Below are 21,351 nucleotides of genomic sequence, written 5' to 3' on the forward strand. Positions count from 1 at the left end.
AAAACTTGGTATTATGTTGACTTGCTGTTCTTATTTTTGCAAGGGATCCTTTCTGTAGGGCTGCAGTGTGGCCATTGCTCCCGGATATATCCTTTCTCCCCAGCCAGAAATTATATCTGTTGGTCACCATTTGGGATCATTATCTGAGGACTTGTGATCTTTCCCAGATTTCTAGCAATCTCATAACCTTTTGGGGTGGGTTGCCTTGTAGTGAGTGGTATCTTTGATCATGCTGTAAATAACCAATGCTTGGTTTGTTTGGTGTGAATCACAGGCTGTTAATACAGTAGATGTTAAATTCAATACCCCTAGGACACATGCAACTTGGACATGGCACACTTAATGGTATATAGCATGTACTTATTTGGGTGACCCTGCAGACGCAGATCTGCAGACCCTGCAGACCCTAAGTTCTCTGTCTTTTAAACTGGCCCCAGTGACAGTAATAAAGATGATTACCAATGATCAGAGCCACAGTAAGAGCTGAGTTAGTGCCTGCTGAAATGAGTGCCTGCTTGTCCCTTCAGTACGTTCAGTGAGCTCCAGTCACTGCTTGCTCTGGATTAAATCTCCATCCAGTCGAGGAAGAGGCTATCATAAATAGGAGTGCCTCTGTGCACATGCACCAGGCACTCTGCATCTCAGTCCTTTTGGTTTAAAATCCGCATTCTATACATTAAGTGGATAAAGTGTGACTGTAATGATTTGACATTTTATCCACTTTCCATTCTCTACTGCACGGGAGACTAAAGGGTATTTAGGAGCAAAGAGACATAAAATAAAATGAAATACACCAAACTTAAGTTCTCCTGCTGACTCCTCCTCGCTGGCGGTGGGGCCATGGTTCTTCACGCAGTGCACATACTGCACTCTGTGCTGAGACTGGAAGGAACCCCAAGGGGAGAGGCTGCCCTGTGACCAGTGACAGATGCCATGTGTTAATGTCACTGCACTCTTCCGCTGTGTCCCTGCAAGGAACAAGGGGAAGGGAGGGTCGTACAAGGCAGAGGTGGCAAAGGAGAGGTGGCACAACTGAGAAGTTGCACATTTCAGTCTCACCTTTTTCCTGAGAGAGATTAAATCCTCGCTATGTGGTGCCAGTGCTGTCCCTTCAGTGCAGATGAGCGGGTTGACGGACGGAGGGGGCCTGTCAGAGCCACGCTCATGGGCTGTATATGGAGGAGCTACCACCTTCCTCCTCATAAACTCATTTCCACTGTGTGATGAGGCCTGGTACAATAAAATTGCAAGTCAATGATACCTCACCCCAATTTTTTTTCCCTCGGGGGCATGGGGAGGTCACAGAATTGGTGCTACATAAGGGACTGCCTACATTATAAGGTTTAGGGACTATTCTCCTTGATCTTGGCCTTTTCCAAGTGTTTTGTTGGTAGAAGCAGAGTATCAGGACTGGTGGTCAAATGGTAGTTACCTCCTGAATAGCCTGAGAAGAAATCATCAGCAAGGATTTAAATCCTTCAGATGCTGCACCTGGCAAGCAGTCCAGTGACTGAAATCTACAGGTATTTTTTCAAATCAACAAAATTTGTTCAAATTAACAAAAATAAGAGTCAACCAGTAACTCAAACACCTGAAGTAACTCATAATGTTAACTGACTGCAACTGCCATGTCTTGCTTCAGCTTACATCCAGGACCTAAGGGCTAGTTTCTTTTATGGCACTGATGTATTCCTTCTCATTTCCATATGTTTGCTGTATTACAGCAGCTGCCGTAGCAAATCCCACCACGCTTGTTACTGTACATATGCATAACAGCTTGCACCAGGCAGAAGGCACGGTAGGAAGAAAGGCAAACACAGGCAGAGGAACGAGAAGCAGCTCACCACCTCCAGCCACGTAGCAGGTCTGGCTGAAGCCAACCCAGGCTGGCCATCCTCTCACACTGCCTTACAACTCTGTTCTTGGAAAGAGCTCTGGGCTTTCCTCACCCTCTCAGGAGAGAAACAGGCAAGGCATGGTGATGGAGGGTGCAATAGAGCATGTAGAGCAGGGAGGCAAGGTGACCAGCTCAAATGCTTGTTCAGGTGAATCCCTCCCTGCCTGGATTGCACATCAGAAGGCGTGCTTGCCTCCTCTGTCTGAAACTCTCTGCACGCTATCACACTCTCCCACTTACCCTGGCAATGTTGGACAATGACATTCACTGTGCCACAAGTTAGGGTAGCTCTATAGTCCACTGGCTGAGCAAGGGCCCCATCTCTGGGTGCAGATGTTCACAATGCACTGAGGAGCTAACAATGTTAAGTGGCCTGAAGGTGTTGAGGAAGACCCAGCCTGTCTGCAGTGACTCACTTGGTGTTATTTATCGCCAAAGCAGCCTGCAGCTTAACGGTAATGATGAAAATAGAGATGTTGAAGGCAAAAGAGGAAAGAAGATTGGGCCATAATCAGAAATGTCTAGAAAGCATGAGGTTTTTCTACTGGAAAATGAGCAAATTTCATATTTTCAAATGAGCAAATTTCATGACCAAATTTCCATAGTTAATGGCATCAAATTAAAATGCTTTGCAGATGCATAATATAGCAAGGCTCAGTGAATGTGAGAACAGCAGATGGCTTATATACATCTGAGGAGTTTTTTAATATTAAACAAATAAATGAAGATTGGAGAGGAGTGTCGGTCACACATCTTGTTGCATGTTTAATCAGGCAGATGAGACATCCCAAATTTTAATTGTCTCCATTTTTTAGTACTCCAATCTAATTCCAAATTGCATAAATGACGCTCTTTAATTTTTCTTGTCTGGTTTGAAGTCTTGGTATCTAGATTATAATTTATCAATAAGTTTTACAAGACAGAGAACAAAACAACTACCAAAAATCCTACTACTCATTAAAGTATGAGATCATGTTTCTTTATAATTACTTCTCAAATAATTAATCATCCATCTGTTTGGATTATATTCTTCAGTACTATAGTCATGAGTTAAAAAACATGCAATGAATTCATGGCAAGCACAGCAGGAAGCTGTGCTAGAAGAATAAAAATGATGTTTGGTACTGATTTAGAGGCTGCTGCAAAGCCCATAATAAAGATGACAGTTTACCCCTTCATTTACCATCTGGGGTCATCTGTCTTGTAACTAAAAGCTGAGCATAACCATGAAGTTCTTTTATTATTATTTTTTTTTGCCAGGATTTTTTTCATTTTTCCTCCCAGTAATCCCTAGTCCTAATGGCACTGTATAAAAATGCCCTCCCTCCTTGACTTGAGAGCAACTGATCCCAGGAGAGGTCTGCTTAGTGCCATCCATAGTAACAAGTAGGATAATGTCAGGAATACAAAATATCCACAAGCTTTGTCAGTGATGCCACCGCATGGATGAATATCCACATCCAGCAAAGAGTTTTATTGTGACCACCACCATCCTTCTTCTGCCACACAGCTGTAGGGCAGGGAGCAGGAGGGTGCTAAAAGTCTCAGAGGAAGCACTGCTACATTATCAAAGCCCCCAGGCAGCAGGAAAAAAAAAAATATATATATATAGACAACAAGATAAAATTTCTGACTAGAAACCATTTCATTGTGCTGTATGGGTATTAATTTTATCTCTCATGGAAAATGCAGGAAGACAGAACATTATTTGACACCTCATGACCTTTCTGAATATCGGGTTAAATCCTTTATGCCATTCATAATGAATGACACATATATATGGCATGTTTTGTGCACCCGTCTGCACTCAGACATGGCACTGTCAAATACAAGCCTTTTGGGCTTGCTCTGCATTTGGGAAGGTGAAACTCTCCTAAGCTGTTTAAGTGTGAGTGAGACGTGACAGATGAGGTGTGATTTGTGAAACCCTGACGTGTCAAGCCTGATCTGCCATGTAACTTGTCATTTGTATTTTTCACCTATGTAATCCCGTGGTCTGACTGACACAGGCAACCAAACAGGAGAACAAAACATCGCTGAATCTGAACATGGGTTGGTCCAGGATTTTGACTGGGGCAAGGACGGAGTTCCTCACATCACCAGCACTGTCTACACCGAGCCTTCACAGAAGCAGTTGCTGGAAGGACAGCTCATAAACTAGCCTGGACTCCCTTGTCAAAATGCTCCAGTGAGAAATCTGGGGAGGCAGAAGATTCCCAGTAAGCCCTGCTGTTCAAGCAGGTGTTATTATCTGGTTTGGTGTTCCCTACACTGATGTGATACAACTCAGTTTCTTTTCAAATTAAATCAATGTACAAAGATATACTTTGATCTGTACCATAATTATTTCCCACTTGCTGCCCTAAGGTGTGGCTAAAAGCCACAGTACGCCCACAGTGCAAGTTTCTCTTCTCTTTTGGTTAAAACAGTTGGAAATGTCCAGATTCGTTCTTTTGACTTGCCTCAGCCCCCCCGGGTGTGGAAAACAAAGAGGAAACTTCTCTTTAGTTTCTGAACGGGTTTCTTAGGGAAGCCTTACAAACAACTAAAGGAGGGCAAGAGTATTGACAGTTAAGACTAAAAGGACACAAATAGCATTTGTGTTCAAGTGCTGCCTAACCACAGCGCACACTAGGATGGCTTGAGTTGCAGCTTCAGACAGCACAGGCTGCTGCCTCTGTTGCTTGCTGCTTCCTTTGCCCCAGCTCTGCAGCAGGCTCCAGCTAATCCACGCATCCACTGGCGCTTCTAAGCCAGGGAGCTACCGGGCTTGCTCGAGCACTCAGCGTGCTCACAAACCCAACGCTCTTGTTTGCAAGCATCTGAAGTGGAACGCTGTGTCTTGCATTTCTTTGAAAGCTTCCTCTGAGTGGGATTAATTTGGGAAGACTATGGCAGCTGTTGCTGGATGAAGTAGTGGCTTCACTGGCGAGTACAGTAACTAGGCTGCCTGAGGAGCTGTGAAGTACCATGGGCCGCAAGAACCCAAGTGGAAACACTACAAGGATGTGTTTGGACTCATCCCTATGAGGCATGAGAAACCTGAAGTAAAGTTTGAGAGACTAGGGATAAAGGGTGAACCAGCTTCTGTTTCTAACAGGAAATCTTTTTATTTATTTCTTTATTTTCTCAATTTGCTGGTATAACAAAGAAACAAAGCTGGCATGGGCTTAACTCCAGAAACAGGTTTACTGGTAGTCTTGCTTGAATGAGTAGACTGAGATGCATCTTGAGAAGTAATCAGTACAAATTCCTTATTTTAAAGCAAAGCAGACAATGAGGTTCTTCAGGTTACTCTTTTCCCTTGGAAGTACAAAATATCACAGTTAGATTTTGCTTTTGGAGGCTACAACTGATTCTAAACTCCATCAGTTGTACAACGGTATAAATGCTAGCGATGAAACCTAGAGGAAGGACTAAATCCGTCCAACGTCAGAAGAGGTCTGACCAAACTCTTTGCAGTATTTTCATTCTGTCAGGGACTCAGGAAAATCTCAGAAATTGTAAACTATTCATTGTACTTTTGTCTCCCCTGTAATACTTCTGCTCTGAATAAGTCTCAATGTCTTTTGAAAAAGCAGACACTTAGGGGTTAACCCAGGGTCAGAGCTGCTGAGTGAAATTCCCAGTGAAATACAGATACATAAAGTTGAATTTCCCCAGTCTGAAGTTGAACTCTAGGGCTGAAGAAGGCGATTACAACCTGTTTACAGTGCTGCGTCAAGAATGCCATAGGGAGAAACTGATTTCCTAACGTGTTCCTAGCAAGAAAATTACCACTTTAGGTTTTCTGTTGTTGTTGATCTCGTCAGCAAAATGGTAAGAAATTACACATATACAAAATCAGCTTTTGGACTGCTGTAACAGGGAAAACACTATGAAACACCTTACAGCCTAGATCATCAAATGAAGCTTTCTAATGTTCTTGGGAGGTACATATTCCCAGGTCAATAGCACCCAGTCCAAGTGCTATTGGTAATATAAGGCCACAATTCCTAGAATGTATTCATTTAAGCCTTTTGTTCTGTTTGCTCTTTGCTTTTCATTTTCAGAATGTTTGGTTGAAAGGGATATTTGTTTGCTGCATTTCTGTGAATCAGAAAAAAGGGAATTTGAGTTCTTAAGCTTAAGTTCAGATGTTGCTGTGTCCAAGAGCTCTTTCAAATAGTGACAGCTGGTTTTAGATGGTTTGGATTTTTGTGGTGAATGGTTCTTGGAAATTTTTTGTTATATAAGAACTTATATGGAAAGTCAGCTCTTAAAACATACTGTCTACATCACGAAATAGTTGTAAACATTATGAGGAAGTGACGAAAGCTGAAATAGTATCCTGATCAACAGGTGGCCCTGGGGAAGATATTCTTCACTATTTGCCCTATAAATAAGCACTGGAGTAGAAAAAAGATCTGCCCTGGGGAAAGACACAAGGCTAGCAAGAGAAGGTAATCCATCACCCCACAGTATCTGCCAATTTGTCTTCCATGTAAGCACTCAAACCAAAATAATTTGAACCTCAATGGAATTTGAATACTAGCCAAGTTCCATAGCTTTTATGCTAGCACTACCACCAAATATATGTAAGTGAACCGCAAAGAAAAAAAATTTAAATAATGAAATTAATTACCATGATAGAAGTGACTGTGAAATCGTCTTGCATATACCCTCTTACCACAAACACAAACATCCTTGAGTATATGTTGGCATGTACTCTCCACTGTCTGACCACACGCTATTTTTCTCCCCCCAAGACCTTTGTCTCATAACAGGGCAATGCAGGGATGATACAACTAGGAAACTATTCATTGCTGTTTTTCCTGCTTTTTCAAGACTTCCCCATACTTTTCTCACTGTTTCAAGAAAAAAAAAATCAATCACATCCCTAATATGTTACTAATTTTTAGGGAAATGTGCACAGAAGTACGGTATAGTCTAGCTTTCCGTATCTTTAGCTGAGTGGCATCCACAGCAATGAATAGGATGCTCTGATAATGAACTGAAAACAGTTGAAAATTAGTCTGTAACCAAGTTAGTCAGCACTGAAGTGGGTATAGGGTCATGGCCAGCTCAGCTCCTCCAGGTACTCAGACACTAATCTGCTTTGGACTCACGATCTTGGTAGGGAATTTCACAGAGCTGGTCAGTGGTGGTTTGTGGGTTTTGTTTCATTTGTGGTTTTTTGATTGTTTTGTTTTTAGCCCAGAAAGTAGCTTATGGGTTAGAATCATCTTACTTTTTTATTCAGTATTTAAATCACCTACTCAGAATGATTCTTCCTTGTAATTTCTTCCTTACCTGAAGGAATTCAAAATGGTCTTTCCCACCTCCCAGGCAAAGGTTTTCTGAGCTCAGGTTCTCACAGACTCCTGCCTAAGCTTTTCTGTTTTGCATGAGTTCATTTCTTATTCATAGAAAAAGGAACCAAGACAGACTCTGCAGCTGGAGGAGAAGAACTATCACCTGAAAATTGGGATTTCATTCTAGTCACCTCTGGCTAATGCTCAAATGTTTGAAATATTCACTGGAATTATGATTTAATCCCAGCTTGAATAGTTCTATGCTCTTGTACCCTCTTTTTCTGTCTTCCTGCCCTGCCAATCTGGCCATTCATATCACTAGGCTTCTGTCTCCTCCCATCTTCCTCCACATGCACAAAATCCTGGTACATACATAGATACCAGAATACAATATGTATCCTAGTCCCTATGTAAATGCTACAATACAGTAAGTACCCTATTCAACATGACGCTTAAAGCTTTTGACACTGCCTCGTCTGAGTAAGAAATTGGAACTGAACTACTGGTTCACGTGGGCCATCTAGTGGTAAAACAGAAGTATTACAAAGAGAAAACCATTTCAAACTTTTCAGAAAATGTTTTAATATAATCCGCAAGACACACAGGATTATTTTACTGATCAGTGGATGCTTTCACCACACAGCAGTAAGCAAGATCATTGGGCTTATAAGCCATACTCTGAATAAGATGAGAGTATGGCCAGTCTTCTCTCCAGCATTAATCCTGAAAACTACCAGTTATAGTTTCTGAGAAATTAAAAACCGTGTTGTAAATCTTGTAATCACTTAGAGCAGGAAGAGGTTTACTGAAAGTTCCTAAAAACAATTTCAAATCCTCTGTTGGGTGCCTATGTCTCATTTTTGTATAGAGGAGAACTTGGTGGAAGATGCCAGATATACGAACAATACGAACAGACAGAGGCTCTCATTTCACTGGACATTGAAGACGGCGGTTGCTTTGCTTACAGCTCTGGAGTTTCAGGACTTTGGGAGCACCCACCAGCTCTACAACCCCTTCTCACCTTCACAGGGGTTAGGCTGCCCGTGCCTAATGACACTGCTCACCTGGGATCAGTTAGCTGTGGAAGGTCTGTGCAAGAAGGAGCTGTGAGAAATGTTGTAGAAAGTTTCTGTGCCTTGGCTCAGTGGTTGCATTTGTGTGTTTAAGCTCAGGCTCTGTGCCCTGCCTGAGCCGTGCTGTAGACATGCCTGTGCCTGGCCATGGAACTCACTTATCCTGACCCTAACTTGCTGATGTGACTTTCTGGCTTGCCCTTGGACCTGCCATGTCACTATGGACTTGTCTAGCAGCCTTCAGACTGTGGATGACCCAGGCTATTGTCACTGAACCTCTTCTGCTTTTCTTACAGAAGTGCTCCTCTGAAGAAGGCCATCATGCCAGCCGTCCTGCCACCTTCCCTGGTAGCCCTATTCGTGATTTTTCTTCTAGGCAATGCCCTAAATCAAAAGCTTTTAGCTCTGTCTTGGATCACATGAGCCTGTGCCTTATACTACTTCTGATGAACAATAACCTTCAACATATTTCAATTATTTGCATTTTCCACCCAAAACCAGTAGCTCACCCAGCTATTTCAGCTTTCCCTTGTTTGCCTCCAGTCTATCATGCAGTTACCACTAAACAAAAGTGCAAGTCACTGGACTGAAAGTTAGTCATCATGCCCACCAGCTTTGTGACTGTATATGGGATAGCATAAGAGCATCACTTTTGCAGAAACAAAGCGACTGAAAATTTAGCAGGTAAGCAGGCAAACATTCTGGTCCTGCGTACTCTAGCAATAGTGCCAAGAGGCAGAAGGAAAGAGATTAATGGCTGCATACCTTCTTGGACTAAGTTGACACAGACAGCTCCCTCACTTTCACCATCACAACAGAGAAATGGTTCCCAAGACCACACCAAGCAGACACAGGTTAGAGCAGCCTCCTGAATTATCACTGTCACAGAATGTTCAGAAGTCAAGAATCATAAAAATTCATTGCCTTGATAACAGACATAAATGGAGGGAAAAAAGGTCAATCAATGTTAATGTTTTATCCATGGTACCTGAAAGAACAAAAATGCACATCTGCTCGAATATATTTTATTTCAAGTATCATAGAAAAGTCACTGCCACCATCAAAAAGGCTTTACAAGATAAAGGATACAAAGAAAAGACCCATACAAATTCATAATAAATATACTGCTCTCTTTCATCACATTACACACAATATTCCTTAAAGTTGCACACTTAGGAACTAATTACTCCCATTGCAGTTAGCAGACATCTCACTTCTAAGGTTGGTCCCTGTTTTTAAGGCTAAATCCCGCCCTTCTCACTTAGGCAAGTTCTCAGAGGTATTCCAAAGAACTCAGCCTGACTAAGAAATAAGTGGCTGGACTTGTTTCATAAGTATCTTAGCTGGATAGACTAGACCAGGTTGGATGAGGCCCTGGGCAACCTGGGCTATTTGTGGCATCTCTGCCCGTGGCAGTGCGGGTGGAACTAGATGATCCTGAAGGTTTCTTCCAGCCCAAGCCATTCTAAGAGTCTATGATTAGCTGCTATATTTATATGCAACTGTAGAGCATGATTATCTCTTTACACTGGTTCTACTCAGGAATCAGATAATATAGTTAACATGATAAAATCACCCATATGAAAAAGAGATTTACTGAATTTGGCTGATTTGACAAGCGTAGAAATCCACCATATCACATGTTTAAGCTTGTGGTTACCCAGCAGTGTCTTTCCAGTATAAGGAAATATTAACTGTGACTACTATTTTAATTACTACATTTCACATTTTCTCTGTCTCGTAAAGTTGTTTCATTATAAAGAATAAGTTAGAGTGCCCTTTACCTGAAAAACCTGAGAAGTGTACCTGACTCTCAAGTGGTACTTGAGAGTGTAACGTACTACAATATAGAGTTGAGGTACAAACCTGAATTTTTCATGAACTCCAAATCCCCATTGATGTTAACAGGGTTTGGAAGCTGTGCAATAAAGAATTATAGCTGATTGTCTCATCTTGGTAAATTTTTGAATGCTAAACAAAACCACTGAACAAAATTTAAACTAACCATGTAGCAAAGCAAAAAATCAAACAAAAAACAAGAAAATATTGCACTGTACTGAATGCAACTGCTATTATCACATTATGTCAATATTAGTAGGTTTCTTATACACATTCATCCTTTTACTGAATTCCAGATGTACTAACTATCCAACAAGACAGAAAGAAACTACTGTCTCCACTGAGTTAATCCTCAGATTAAAAGTGAGAATTCTACTAAGTAACTACAGGAAAAGTTAGAGTATATAAAGCAAAAGTTCATTTTACATTCTTTTACATACAAAGAGAAGTCTGTACCTAACATCTGCCTGCTGATTCTAGGTACTGTCAAACAGATTCTTGGAATATATATAAAATGGAATTTGAAAAGAATAGAAAGTGAAAGCAGCACATAACTACACTCTCCACACTTACTTACTTTATCTGATATTTGCAATGCCTAATTTACACTACATCTTCATATTTATGTAGACCTCACAAGATATAAACTCTCTGAACAACACTGAATGTACCATGGAAAGTTTCACAAATAGGATAGAACATCCTTTTTGTGTCTCCTCGCTATCATGCTTCCTTACTATTTTGGACAATTTTTCAAACGACAAAATAGTTCCCGTCAAGAACCTGGTTACACACACATTTATGACAGGCCCAAGATCCAAAGTCTTCTTTGCTAAATCATTTGAAGAGGACAGGATTTTAGTAAGCAATATATCTTAAATCTGTAGTGCTATCATAGTTCGCAACATTTTACAGAGATAACCCTCATATTTTGAAATATAAGAATACAATACTTTTCCCTGGACTAAACATGAAATTGTTCAAATTCATCAGCATAATCAAGATGCCTTCCCTGTAGGAAAAAATGCATTTTTCTGTAGTTCACATTAAAGCGTGATCCAAGACAACTACTATGGTACAGAATGTAAATTTTCATATTAGTGGTCCAGTAGTGCAGAAGAAACACAGGATAAGTCACTGTAAAGGAAGAGAATTATTCTGGCTTTCTGTCACATGCACTGCACTATATCAGCTTAATTATGCAATGCAGGCAAATAATTCCATTTATAAATAGCAATGCGGCACCTCTGACAAGATACTCAATCAAAAAAATAGACTTGCTGAAATGAAGAAAACGTTCCTGTATAAATCGGAGCATAATTATAAATCAATTCTTTTCTTTCCTCATCTTCACTGGGGAAACGGTGCAGGCTCTTCCGTGCTGTAAAACATTTTAAAAGTACACATCACGTTACTGTTATCAGCCTTGGCAGTATCTATCTTGGCAAAGTTATTCTGTGTAGCTTAACAGCAAACAGAATCACAGTAACTAATATATGGAGAACTGTGAAGATACAGATTCAGAAAGCTGGTTACAACACTATTTTATTATTGAAGAAGGAGAAAATTAATTGCTCATTTAAAACCAAGACTACACAAAAAGATTTATTCATGAGGTACTGTTGGTTCCTACCAAAGATACCAGCACTCATAATACTGGAAGAAATGTATCAAAGTATCAGCCTAATGTGGCCTGTGTTGTTGAGGACAATAAAAAATGAATCCTGCTCTATTTGGTCATGTTGGCAACTCTACACAAAATTAACAGGTGAATATAAAAGTGATATTAGTTTAGTTATTAAAAAATCATAGGTAAGTATATTTTTGTCAGTAGAAAACAGTTTACATTTTTTTGCCCCATGGTTTATTTTCAAAGTTAAAAAGGCACTCTGCCTTATATTAGCTAAAAACATCAACTACTCATCACAACATTAAGATATGAAATAGAAGTAGCTGTACACAGATAGGGGAGATAATGAAGAGTAACTTTTGGTTTGATATATCAGGTGGAAGCTAGACACATGCAGCTAGTTGACACCAGTTTGCTCTGCTAGAATTAAAGTTCAGCACATCCAAAAGCTAGTTACACTTCAGTGTGGTACTGCCTACAAGCCAACTATATGTGTGCACATACACATATGAACAAACTCACATGCACTGCAGGACTTACGAGAATAGTTGGCACTGAATTTTGCCACATTTACTTGTATAATGGCTAGAGCAAGCTTACTTCTGCCTGTAACACAGTATGTAGATAGATACAACAGAATGTAGCAAACAAAGCTAGAAGAATTGTAGTGCAATATTAGAACACAGCACAAGAAAAACTGGATTCATCTTATACTTTACTCTATTTATCCCATAAGCACACTATTAAAATTCATAAAATATGTGAAGCTTATGGATACCAACATGGAATTTTACATTGTTTTGTTATCTTTTCGCAAACCAACATAGGACTATATAATGTAAGGAAACAGCCTTAAAAGTTGTACTTTGTACAAGTTTATTTCTACATTCTCACTGACCAGGTCAGCATACATTTCACTTCTTTAAATCACTGTCCCATTTCTCCAATCTGGTGACTCTTTTGATGAGAAATGAAATCTGGAATCCAAACTCACTTAGGCTATTGATTATGTCCATTATATTCCCAGTCAATCAGCTGAGATAATTTTATGTATAACCAGTTTAATATCCAAAAATGCTATTTCATCAGAATGGTTTAGGAGATACAGAAAAGAATAAAGCAAGTTTGATTGCTTCAAAATACTCCTGCATTTCCACGATCACTCACTTATAGTAAACAAACAAAGTATCATAAATTATCAGAATTTCACACATTAGTTACTTTCAACTTCTTTGTGTATAAAGAAATAAACTAGAAGCTCGGTAAAAAATCAAAAATTTCCTCAAAATGCTGCCCTGCAGTTATACACTATAGACACTATGTTGCATCCCCCTGACATATCTGTATACTTAGCCCAAGCAGCATTTATAATCTTGGTATTCTGGTTAGAAAACACTTTCAACAACAGTAACTCAGTTCAGAACTGAGGAAGTATCTGGAATTATGAATGGAGCATTTTTTTCTATTTCAATGTCTTTGTGCAAGGCAGGATAAGATGTTACAGAGACCATTCAAAATGGTAGAAAATCACAGCACAGACAAGACTTCTAGTCTTTGCCCAGTCTGCTGAAAAGAGTGGGTACTTCTGCGAGAATGACTGGCATTTTGATGTCACTTTTACAAAACCATTCTACTTCTAGTACCCCTTGTGTTTTATAAGCCTATAAAGCTTGTAGAGTAAACTCAGAAAGCAGCAAGCGGTACTTGAAAACTAAAAGTCTTCTTCACCGTAAAAACTGATATGTATAAACCATAAATTTTTTACCTTCATTAACGAAGAAGTCAGCTATGTAATATGCAGCTCTTACAGCTGATGAGGAATGTGGAATGCCTGTTGATTTCTTCCATTCAAAAGGACTTTTTTCCGGATGCCACTGGACACTATAAATTGGGTATTTGTATGCTGCAAAAAACACACTTTTCATCAAAGCAAGTAAAGCAAGATCTATGTCTTAAGAGTGATGTGCTTAGTCTTACTGCAAAACAAACTCAAAGGACAAGCTACCAATATATCTGACTTATCAACAGCTTCACAAAAGCTTAGAGAGCAAGTCAAAACAGATCCAAGTCTTAGGATCCCCTTGAAGACCTAGTCAATACAGTGGCAGCTCCCATCTGCTCTGTGCCAGGGGAAGCCAGTCCTTAACTTTCATATAAAAAAGAATAAAAGCACAGCAGCTGATGACTGTTCTGTGATAAACCACTTGCAGGCACAGGATACATATCTTACTAGCCTAATTAGGTCTTCTGATCAAACTGTTATTCTCCTCTTCTGGAGGACTGCCAGCATGCCATACAGAAGGATTCCATAGGCTGACAGCTGGGCCTTACTGTAAAGCTGCTAGTACTACACCATTCAAAATAAACTACTCTCTAATGAACTAACATGTTTCTTGAGCTGAGCAAATGCAGTGCAAAACATACACAACCCAGCGCAAAAGGTTTTTGGAGGAGAACAATTACCAGTATTGCTGTCAAAGTAATGAGGGATATTGCTGTTATATCTCAGTACCATGAATTGTTCTCCTCATACAGCACACGGATGATAAAGCATCGCATAGGAACGCAAGCATAAAGAGGCAGATAGCAAGCAAGATACAACAGAGGCACGCTGCACTATGGAGGGGTTAAACTACTACAAAATGAGTGCTGTACACTTGGTATCACAGCACTGCAATATTGCTGAAGTGCAACAGCGTATCTGGAAGGGGAACAGTGGGTGAGAGAAGTAAGCAGTTAGGCTCAAGGATATGCACTCAAAAGATAAACTCTGTCTGCAAACTATATGTTCCTCACAGTCAGCACACACAGGGCCAGCACTCACCCTGTTATTCTAACAGTAAGCTTGCTCTACAAATTAGCATAAACTGACACATCTGAAGAGCTACTTTACAGTCATGGCTTGCAAAATAAATTTATTTTCCTACCTTCCATGGTAGATATATATTCCACTTTACCATCAGTGTTAGTGGTCAGAACATTGTAGAATTTATGAAGCTTTTCATTCTTTGTGAAATTCTGCAATAAGGAGGAAAGAAAATAAAGGTGCGTTATTTGTTTACTTATTTCTAGTTTTAACAGAGAGAATACATTTATGTTAATGAAATAAAATGATTAAATACCTCCATGGAGAGGCTCCATCTATGAAAGTTTGATGTCAATGGCTCATTAGCAAGTGCACGTAATAAATCCTTAGGAAGATTCTTGAACAACCTACTGTCTTTTGCAGCTGTCACAAAGAGAAAAGAAAAAAAAAAGATATTGTCCATTACTCAAACTGCTAGCAGATCGTCTATTACTGAATAGGAGACCTATTTAATAAAACACATTAAAACAACCTTTTTTGTTTCTGTGGTATAACTTTCTGATTTAAGAATACAATGCAAGGAAAAAAAAAAAATCAGTGAAGTAACTCCAACAGGTTCCAAACGTGATGTTATCACTGTCTTCCAGTCTTGACCTAGAGAGAAGCCAACTTTGCCACCCAAGTTCCCACAGATCAGCATAATTCTTTGCCGCTCATTTCAGTGACCTTTCCGTTCACAGTGGCCACAATTGCCAGAATTCGTGAATACGACATGGTCCACACATGGATTACTCACGAAAGGATAAAGTCACATAAAGTTTAACAAGAGGCAACATTTGACCACTGTTGCTGAGCGGCACAGCTCTACCTTCAGGATTTTCTCCAATTTCAGTTCTGTTCAAGTGAAACAGCAATGCAAATATTCACCATTAGGAAAAGATGCGAGGTGACAAATGTGAATGCACTTGCTCTCCAAGTCTGATAGGTTTTGGGACTGTGAATTTTGTCCAGCTCAGTAACAAAAAGGGACCTAAGCCCACATTATTTTTGTAGGTCCAAATAACCAAATGACTTATGGAGCCACAACTCTGTTTTTTGCTGATTGCTGTTGGGATTCAAGTAGCTTGTGCTCACATCTCTTCCTTAGAAGTCATAGAGTTGCACTGCATTTATAAAGAGTCACAGCAACGTATTAAGAAAGCACTTACGACAATCATCAGAAACCTCCCAAACATTCAGCCTTTTCTGTTTATTACAAACAAAACCACAACACCTCTCATGTCTGAGTTTTGCTGAAATGTAATAGAATTTCTCACCTGAGGTAAAGTTTAAAGGGAGTGCCAAACCAGTTGTCTTGGTATTAACAAGTAAAACTTTGTTGCTTGTGAGATATGTTAGTTCTTCGTGTCCAAGGCATGTCCCCCATACCGGGAAATAATCTCCTTTATCATTAGCCTTCAAAATAAAAAGCAACAAAATAAAGAAAAAGTAATGAAGATTTACAGAAAGAAGACTGAATAGAACTTCCTATTCTTTTCACTTTCCTTGTCTGCTGGAGAAAAGTCAGCAGCCAGAGCAGAAAGGGATTTCTCACTGGCAATGAATACCTCCTACCGTGCTAGTAGTTTAAGCGCTACTCTCAACTGGCTGTAGAATTGGGCAAAGTTTTCTAAACTATGACATCTGTTACAACTGTAATCAACATCAGCTGAAAATAAAATAAAGCCAGTAAAGAAGAAAAAGGGAAGAACATTTACTTTTTTTTTATTCAACCTGAATACAGAAGATCCTTCAGAAATCACAGAGGTTGAGTATAAAGCTCAATGAATCTCCATTCCTTTCCACAATGCACTTACAAGACAAAATTTTACTCCAAAATATGTTATTATCTAAAAAAAATTTTTTTAAATCTCTTAGGCTCTGAGAAACTAAATCTTCCATAAGGATTCAGTCTGCCTGATCTTTCAAAGAAACAGCTGTCCCACAAATTCAATCTTTCCATAATAGAGCTAATGATCATATAAATAGTAATAAAAATAATAATATAGCCTTTCCCAAGCCTTTTTACATGTTACAGATTATGTTAGTGTTTACTTTAAAAATGTGCTATATTTAGCTACCAGTCCAGTGGAAATAAGTAAAACGGTGTAACATGCTAATGTAGATCTTTCCTATGCACCTCCAAATATGTATTTAAATCTACTTACAAGTAAGTAAGAACAAAGGTGTTTCACTAGCTGTAGCATATATGTTAAGGGAAGCCTTAATGTTATATTACTGTAAATTGGATTATTTGAGAATCTCTCTAGAATTCCTTCAAAGTCTAAACTTTAGGTGCACATAAATGTAATAATCTCTAAATTCTTGTAATTTGGTTCAACACTGAATGTCACTGAACACTCTGGGCTTTTGGAAGACATTATTGTTATTGCAGGTTCCAAACAGCAATAAAGCTACTGTATCCACCCCAAGAAATTGGAATTTAAGACAATGATACAACACGTAACAGGAAAGGGCATCAGCTATCTGAATCTGAAGCTATGAAATGATTTTTTAAGCAGGAGCTAGCAATAAGCTACTTATTATTGGGCTTACAGTTAACACACTGTATGCCAGTGAGAAACCGAGAATATGAGCCTCCCTGTCATTTTGATCTCTGAGAAGTGACAGTAACAAGAACAGAGTGTTCCTTAGTAATTACCTCTAATGCCTTGTGGTAAAATATCTTAGCAACCCTGGAATATTCTGAAGTCTTAAGATCCACGCCACCTCCTGGAAAAAGTACCCTGAAAGACAACATCCAAGAATCTGATTAGCAACGATGACTGATGGTGATCGAACTAAAACCTGGACAACAAACACAGAGAAAGGTCTGACAGTGGTTTTAAGGGTAGGATTCAGGTCTAGATTAGGACACTTAGATTTCAGAAGCCTATAGATGGATATCTAACCTTCAATTAGGGACAGCAGGGATCTAGTCAGAAAAGTCAGCAGTGACTCAAACACGTTTTTTAGAGAAAGCACCTAACTGGTTGGAAGGTTGAACAGCCCTGTGGGCTCCACTGGCTGTACTGACTAGCTCTCCATTTATTATGTGCGTCTAGACCGCTATCACACAGGTATAATAGATTTCATGGTCTTAATAAGAAGGCATTTAATAATAATTTCCAACTGCAAAGAACCTCGAGCTAAGGTTAGCTAACAACAAGAAAGATTGATCCATCTCTTTCTTATTATAAATTTCCACAGTATAGAGAATCCCTCTCTCTTATTAGTTATAGACAACTGTATTGTGGAAGCCATTAGGTGACAGTGGAGGGCAACAAGAGGGAATATAGAACATCCTTGCCCACCCCCATAGCACAGACTCAACTGCCAGTCACTGCAAAGACAGAAGGATAAGGGAACTGGATCTATTTACCTAATACCCCACCTGCATTGATGGAGGTGGGGAGGCAGAAAAATTAGGAGATTCCATAGGTCCTTCTGGCAATGGAAGAGAGGGTGACAGTCACGAGAAAGGGATAAAATTACTCATTTTGTCTCCATTATGAGAAGACACAGGGGAGAAAGCATAGCTGTCATACACTTGTTCACACCACAACACTGTAAAGACCCACATCTTAATGTATAGGGTGTGCTGTATAAGACTGATCTCCCCAGACAGCCACAAATCTAAACATGCAGGTCTTACTCACATTGATTAACATTCTGTTATATGCATAAGCTTAACGAAAATATTCATGGTTTAAGATGTTCATCTCATGACTACAAGTAGCCTGATCACATGCTAGGGGATCACACACAGTCAAGCTACTGAAGTGTAGCACCAGCTGATTTAACTCTTCTGAAATGCACCGTTAGCTTCAGGCAAACCTAAAAGGTTTGTCCACAATTAAATGTGTGCTGAACTAGATCACATTATCTGACATTTAAAAATGCAGGAAAAACACTTGGGCGGACAGTTGCCGTAGGTCAGCTGACAAGTTAGAATACATTTGTCTAACAGAGATCTAAGCCACAGAATCACACCAGGCAAGATGGGCCATTAAAGAAGCAGGAGAGAAGGAACCCAAAGAGAAAGGGTAACAAAGACTGGAAATCAGAAGCTTTCACAATAGAGGAAGTATGGAGAGGATGGGAAGGGATGGGAAGGTCTGGGAAGCGAAGACTAAGAGTGACAACACGCCCAGTAAGCACTACTACATTTCAAAATTAAGGTGATCACTCATATGAGGATAAGGAAAAAAAATATAACAAAGAGGAAGTGACCTACTTCACTTGTAAAGTATAAACCAATTGTTAACCTCTACCATACCACTTTTGTCTACCTGCAGACAAGCACTGTAAAGTGCTAAAATGAACCCTGACATTGCTTGGAGATTATCTGACATGCTCCAAAAGGAATGAAATGCAGCAGACCTATGTGGGATGAAACAGTACTCCATCTTAGAACAGATTTACACGTCTGCAACACTCAGCACAACCTTTCAACAGAGCAGAAGACAACATCCTTAAGGATATGCCAGATCTCAAAACAGGAATTATCACATATTTCAACAGAAAGCCAGTGCTCTAAACTTACCCATTAATAGAGTGGAATATTTTATCATACTCTTCATCTGAAAGATTTAATCTGAAACACCAAAAAATAGTTACAGAACACATGAAATATACACATTTAATCACAAAAATATCATAGTTACTGAACTGAAACAAGGGGCATAGAAAATACATAGAAAGCATGCTTTAAACATTTAGAATAAAATAGTCCCAGTTCAAACGAAACATTTCACATGAAACAGCTCAGTAGAGACTGAGAATCCACATAACTGAGAATAGGGCCCCGTTAAGTACGGTTCAGAATTAGGTAGTCTGAGACCCCTATGCAACCACTCGTTAAATTTAACATTTACATAAGTGGCATAGCTATTATTTCCTGCAGACTGGCAACTCCAGTTTCAGATCAATTCCAAGAACTGCAACAGTTAGTCATGCCCATTCTTCCGCAAAGCAAAGGTAGATCTGAGACGTAGAAAGGTGAGAACGACCTCAGCACCAGCAAAACATCAGCAAAATAAAATAGTATGATGGCTACCCTCGTGCAGAACTGGTACACTCGGTATATTCAAAGCGCCCAGCTTTACGGCATCTAACTTTGTTGAAAGAATTGGAAGCCTTGGTTTCAATGTGTTGTTAGTACAGCTTTTGGTCAGCAACCACTCTGAAATTTTCACCAGCTACACGAGAAACACTGGCTTATAATTCAGGCACTTCACTGGTGCCTTTATTGGACTGTGTGGATACATCCTATTGTGATTTTTTGCAGCTCCATTAGTATTACCTTTAATTTTGGATAATTATCATTTTAACATTGGACAATAGCACATTTAATACTTTATAGTTAACTGTTGGCTACGAAGTATCATCACTTCTTTTACTTACTGTGCTACTTTTTACCCAGCAACCCAAATATTATACAACATGGAGTTAGCAACCCATGCTTAGAGACGAACTGGATTTAGATTTCTTCAAGGACTACTGATAGTCTTCCTCCATTAGTCGAATTCTAAGACTACAGAATGTGTCAAAAGACAGTCTCTATCTATCTAGATATCTGTGTTTGTAGCACAAAATACATTAGACTGAACATAGGTAACTTCAAAAAACCACCAATTTGAACTATTGAGGTTAATTTTACAGGTTAAAACAAAATGAAAAAAAAAAAAGTAAGAAAGTTAAAAATTATATGTTCCAGTCTACTTTTATTCCGCTTTCTACAATAGTTTGTAAATTGCGGCATCTTTAAATGGTCTTTGATGAGCACTTAGCACTAAAAATATCAGCAGAACTACCTTCTGCGCCTCTAATACCCTCATGTTACAGGGTTATTAACCATTTGTAAGGATATAAAAACCTACCTTAGTGGCACAACTCGGGCACCAGCAGACTCTAAAAACTTAACGTAAGAAGCTGCAATATACGAATTTCCAAATTTCTGGAACTTGTTGAAGTGACATTCCTGTGCCAGTACCCCTGAATGGTCCAAGAAAGAAAAGCAGCATTATATAACACAAATGTTATGTGCTGAAAGAAAAATCTGAGTCCAGTTTTTGATACACCACGTTACAATGATTGATGCCTTTATTGCCTGGAAGAACTATGAACAGTGAGGCAATGGGGTATCAATCGCAATACCTAGCCACAGGGTGTCAGATAAGCATGTTTCATCTGACTTCCCTGTTTTATGGAAGTACTATGACTTATCTTCAGTAAGTTACCTACAATTTAAGACTGAAACACGGTATGCACGGTGTAATGTTATTTATAAAAGCTTCACTGCACACAGGTCTCAGTAAGACAGACTTTACCGTTTAGAGCCCATGCAATCCAGCCAACGTTTTGGGATACCTTTCACACTTCACAGCAAACCACAGGGTTTCACGTCAGTTTTTTAGGTGTCTCTGCAAGCGCAGAGGTATGGCTACGTTGTGAGTACCCCCCACCCCCTAACACCCCTTACCGACGATGGGCCTCTCGTTGGTCTCTCTCTGGCGGCCGGGCAAGGCGGCGGAAGAGGCAGAGCGAAGCTGGAGGAGGATGAGGATGAGGAAGGTGGCGGCCAGGAGCGGGGGGAAGCCGGCACGGAGCCCCATCGCCCGCCGCGCACCTCAGAACCAACGGCTCGGAGCCGGTGTGGCGGTTGGCCCCTTGCGGGCACCGCCCCGCCCCTCCCTCTCTGCGCCGCGGGGCACACTGGGAAGTGTAGTCCTGGCGGCGGGGCCGGGCTCCGAGCAGAAGCGAGGCGCGAT

At 39.9% G+C, this 21,351-nt stretch overlaps 1 protein-coding gene across 1 annotated transcript; it reads right to left on the reverse strand.

The window, feature by feature from the left end:
- Positions 1 to 9,275: 9,275 nt before the first annotated feature.
- GGH (gamma-glutamyl hydrolase) lies at positions 9,276 to 21,346 on the reverse strand. The gene is made up of 9 exons (XM_080582398.1): positions 21,063 to 21,346; positions 20,461 to 20,575; positions 19,125 to 19,175; positions 17,241 to 17,325; positions 15,856 to 15,994; positions 14,856 to 14,962; positions 14,661 to 14,751; positions 13,499 to 13,636; positions 9,276 to 11,484 (listed from the first exon to the last, which is right to left on the reverse strand). The coding sequence occupies exons 1-9, from the start codon at positions 21,193 to 21,195 to the stop codon at positions 11,363 to 11,365; spliced, it is 981 nt and encodes a 326-aa protein (XP_080438524.1). The 5' UTR covers positions 21,196 to 21,346; the 3' UTR covers positions 9,276 to 11,362.
- Positions 21,347 to 21,351: the final 5 nt, after the last annotated feature.

The sequence above is a fragment of the Anser brachyrhynchus genome (genome assembly GCF_964034855.1).
Source record: "Anser brachyrhynchus genome assembly, chromosome: 2".
NCBI classification, from domain to species: Eukaryota; Metazoa; Chordata; class Aves; order Anseriformes; family Anatidae; genus Anser; species Anser brachyrhynchus.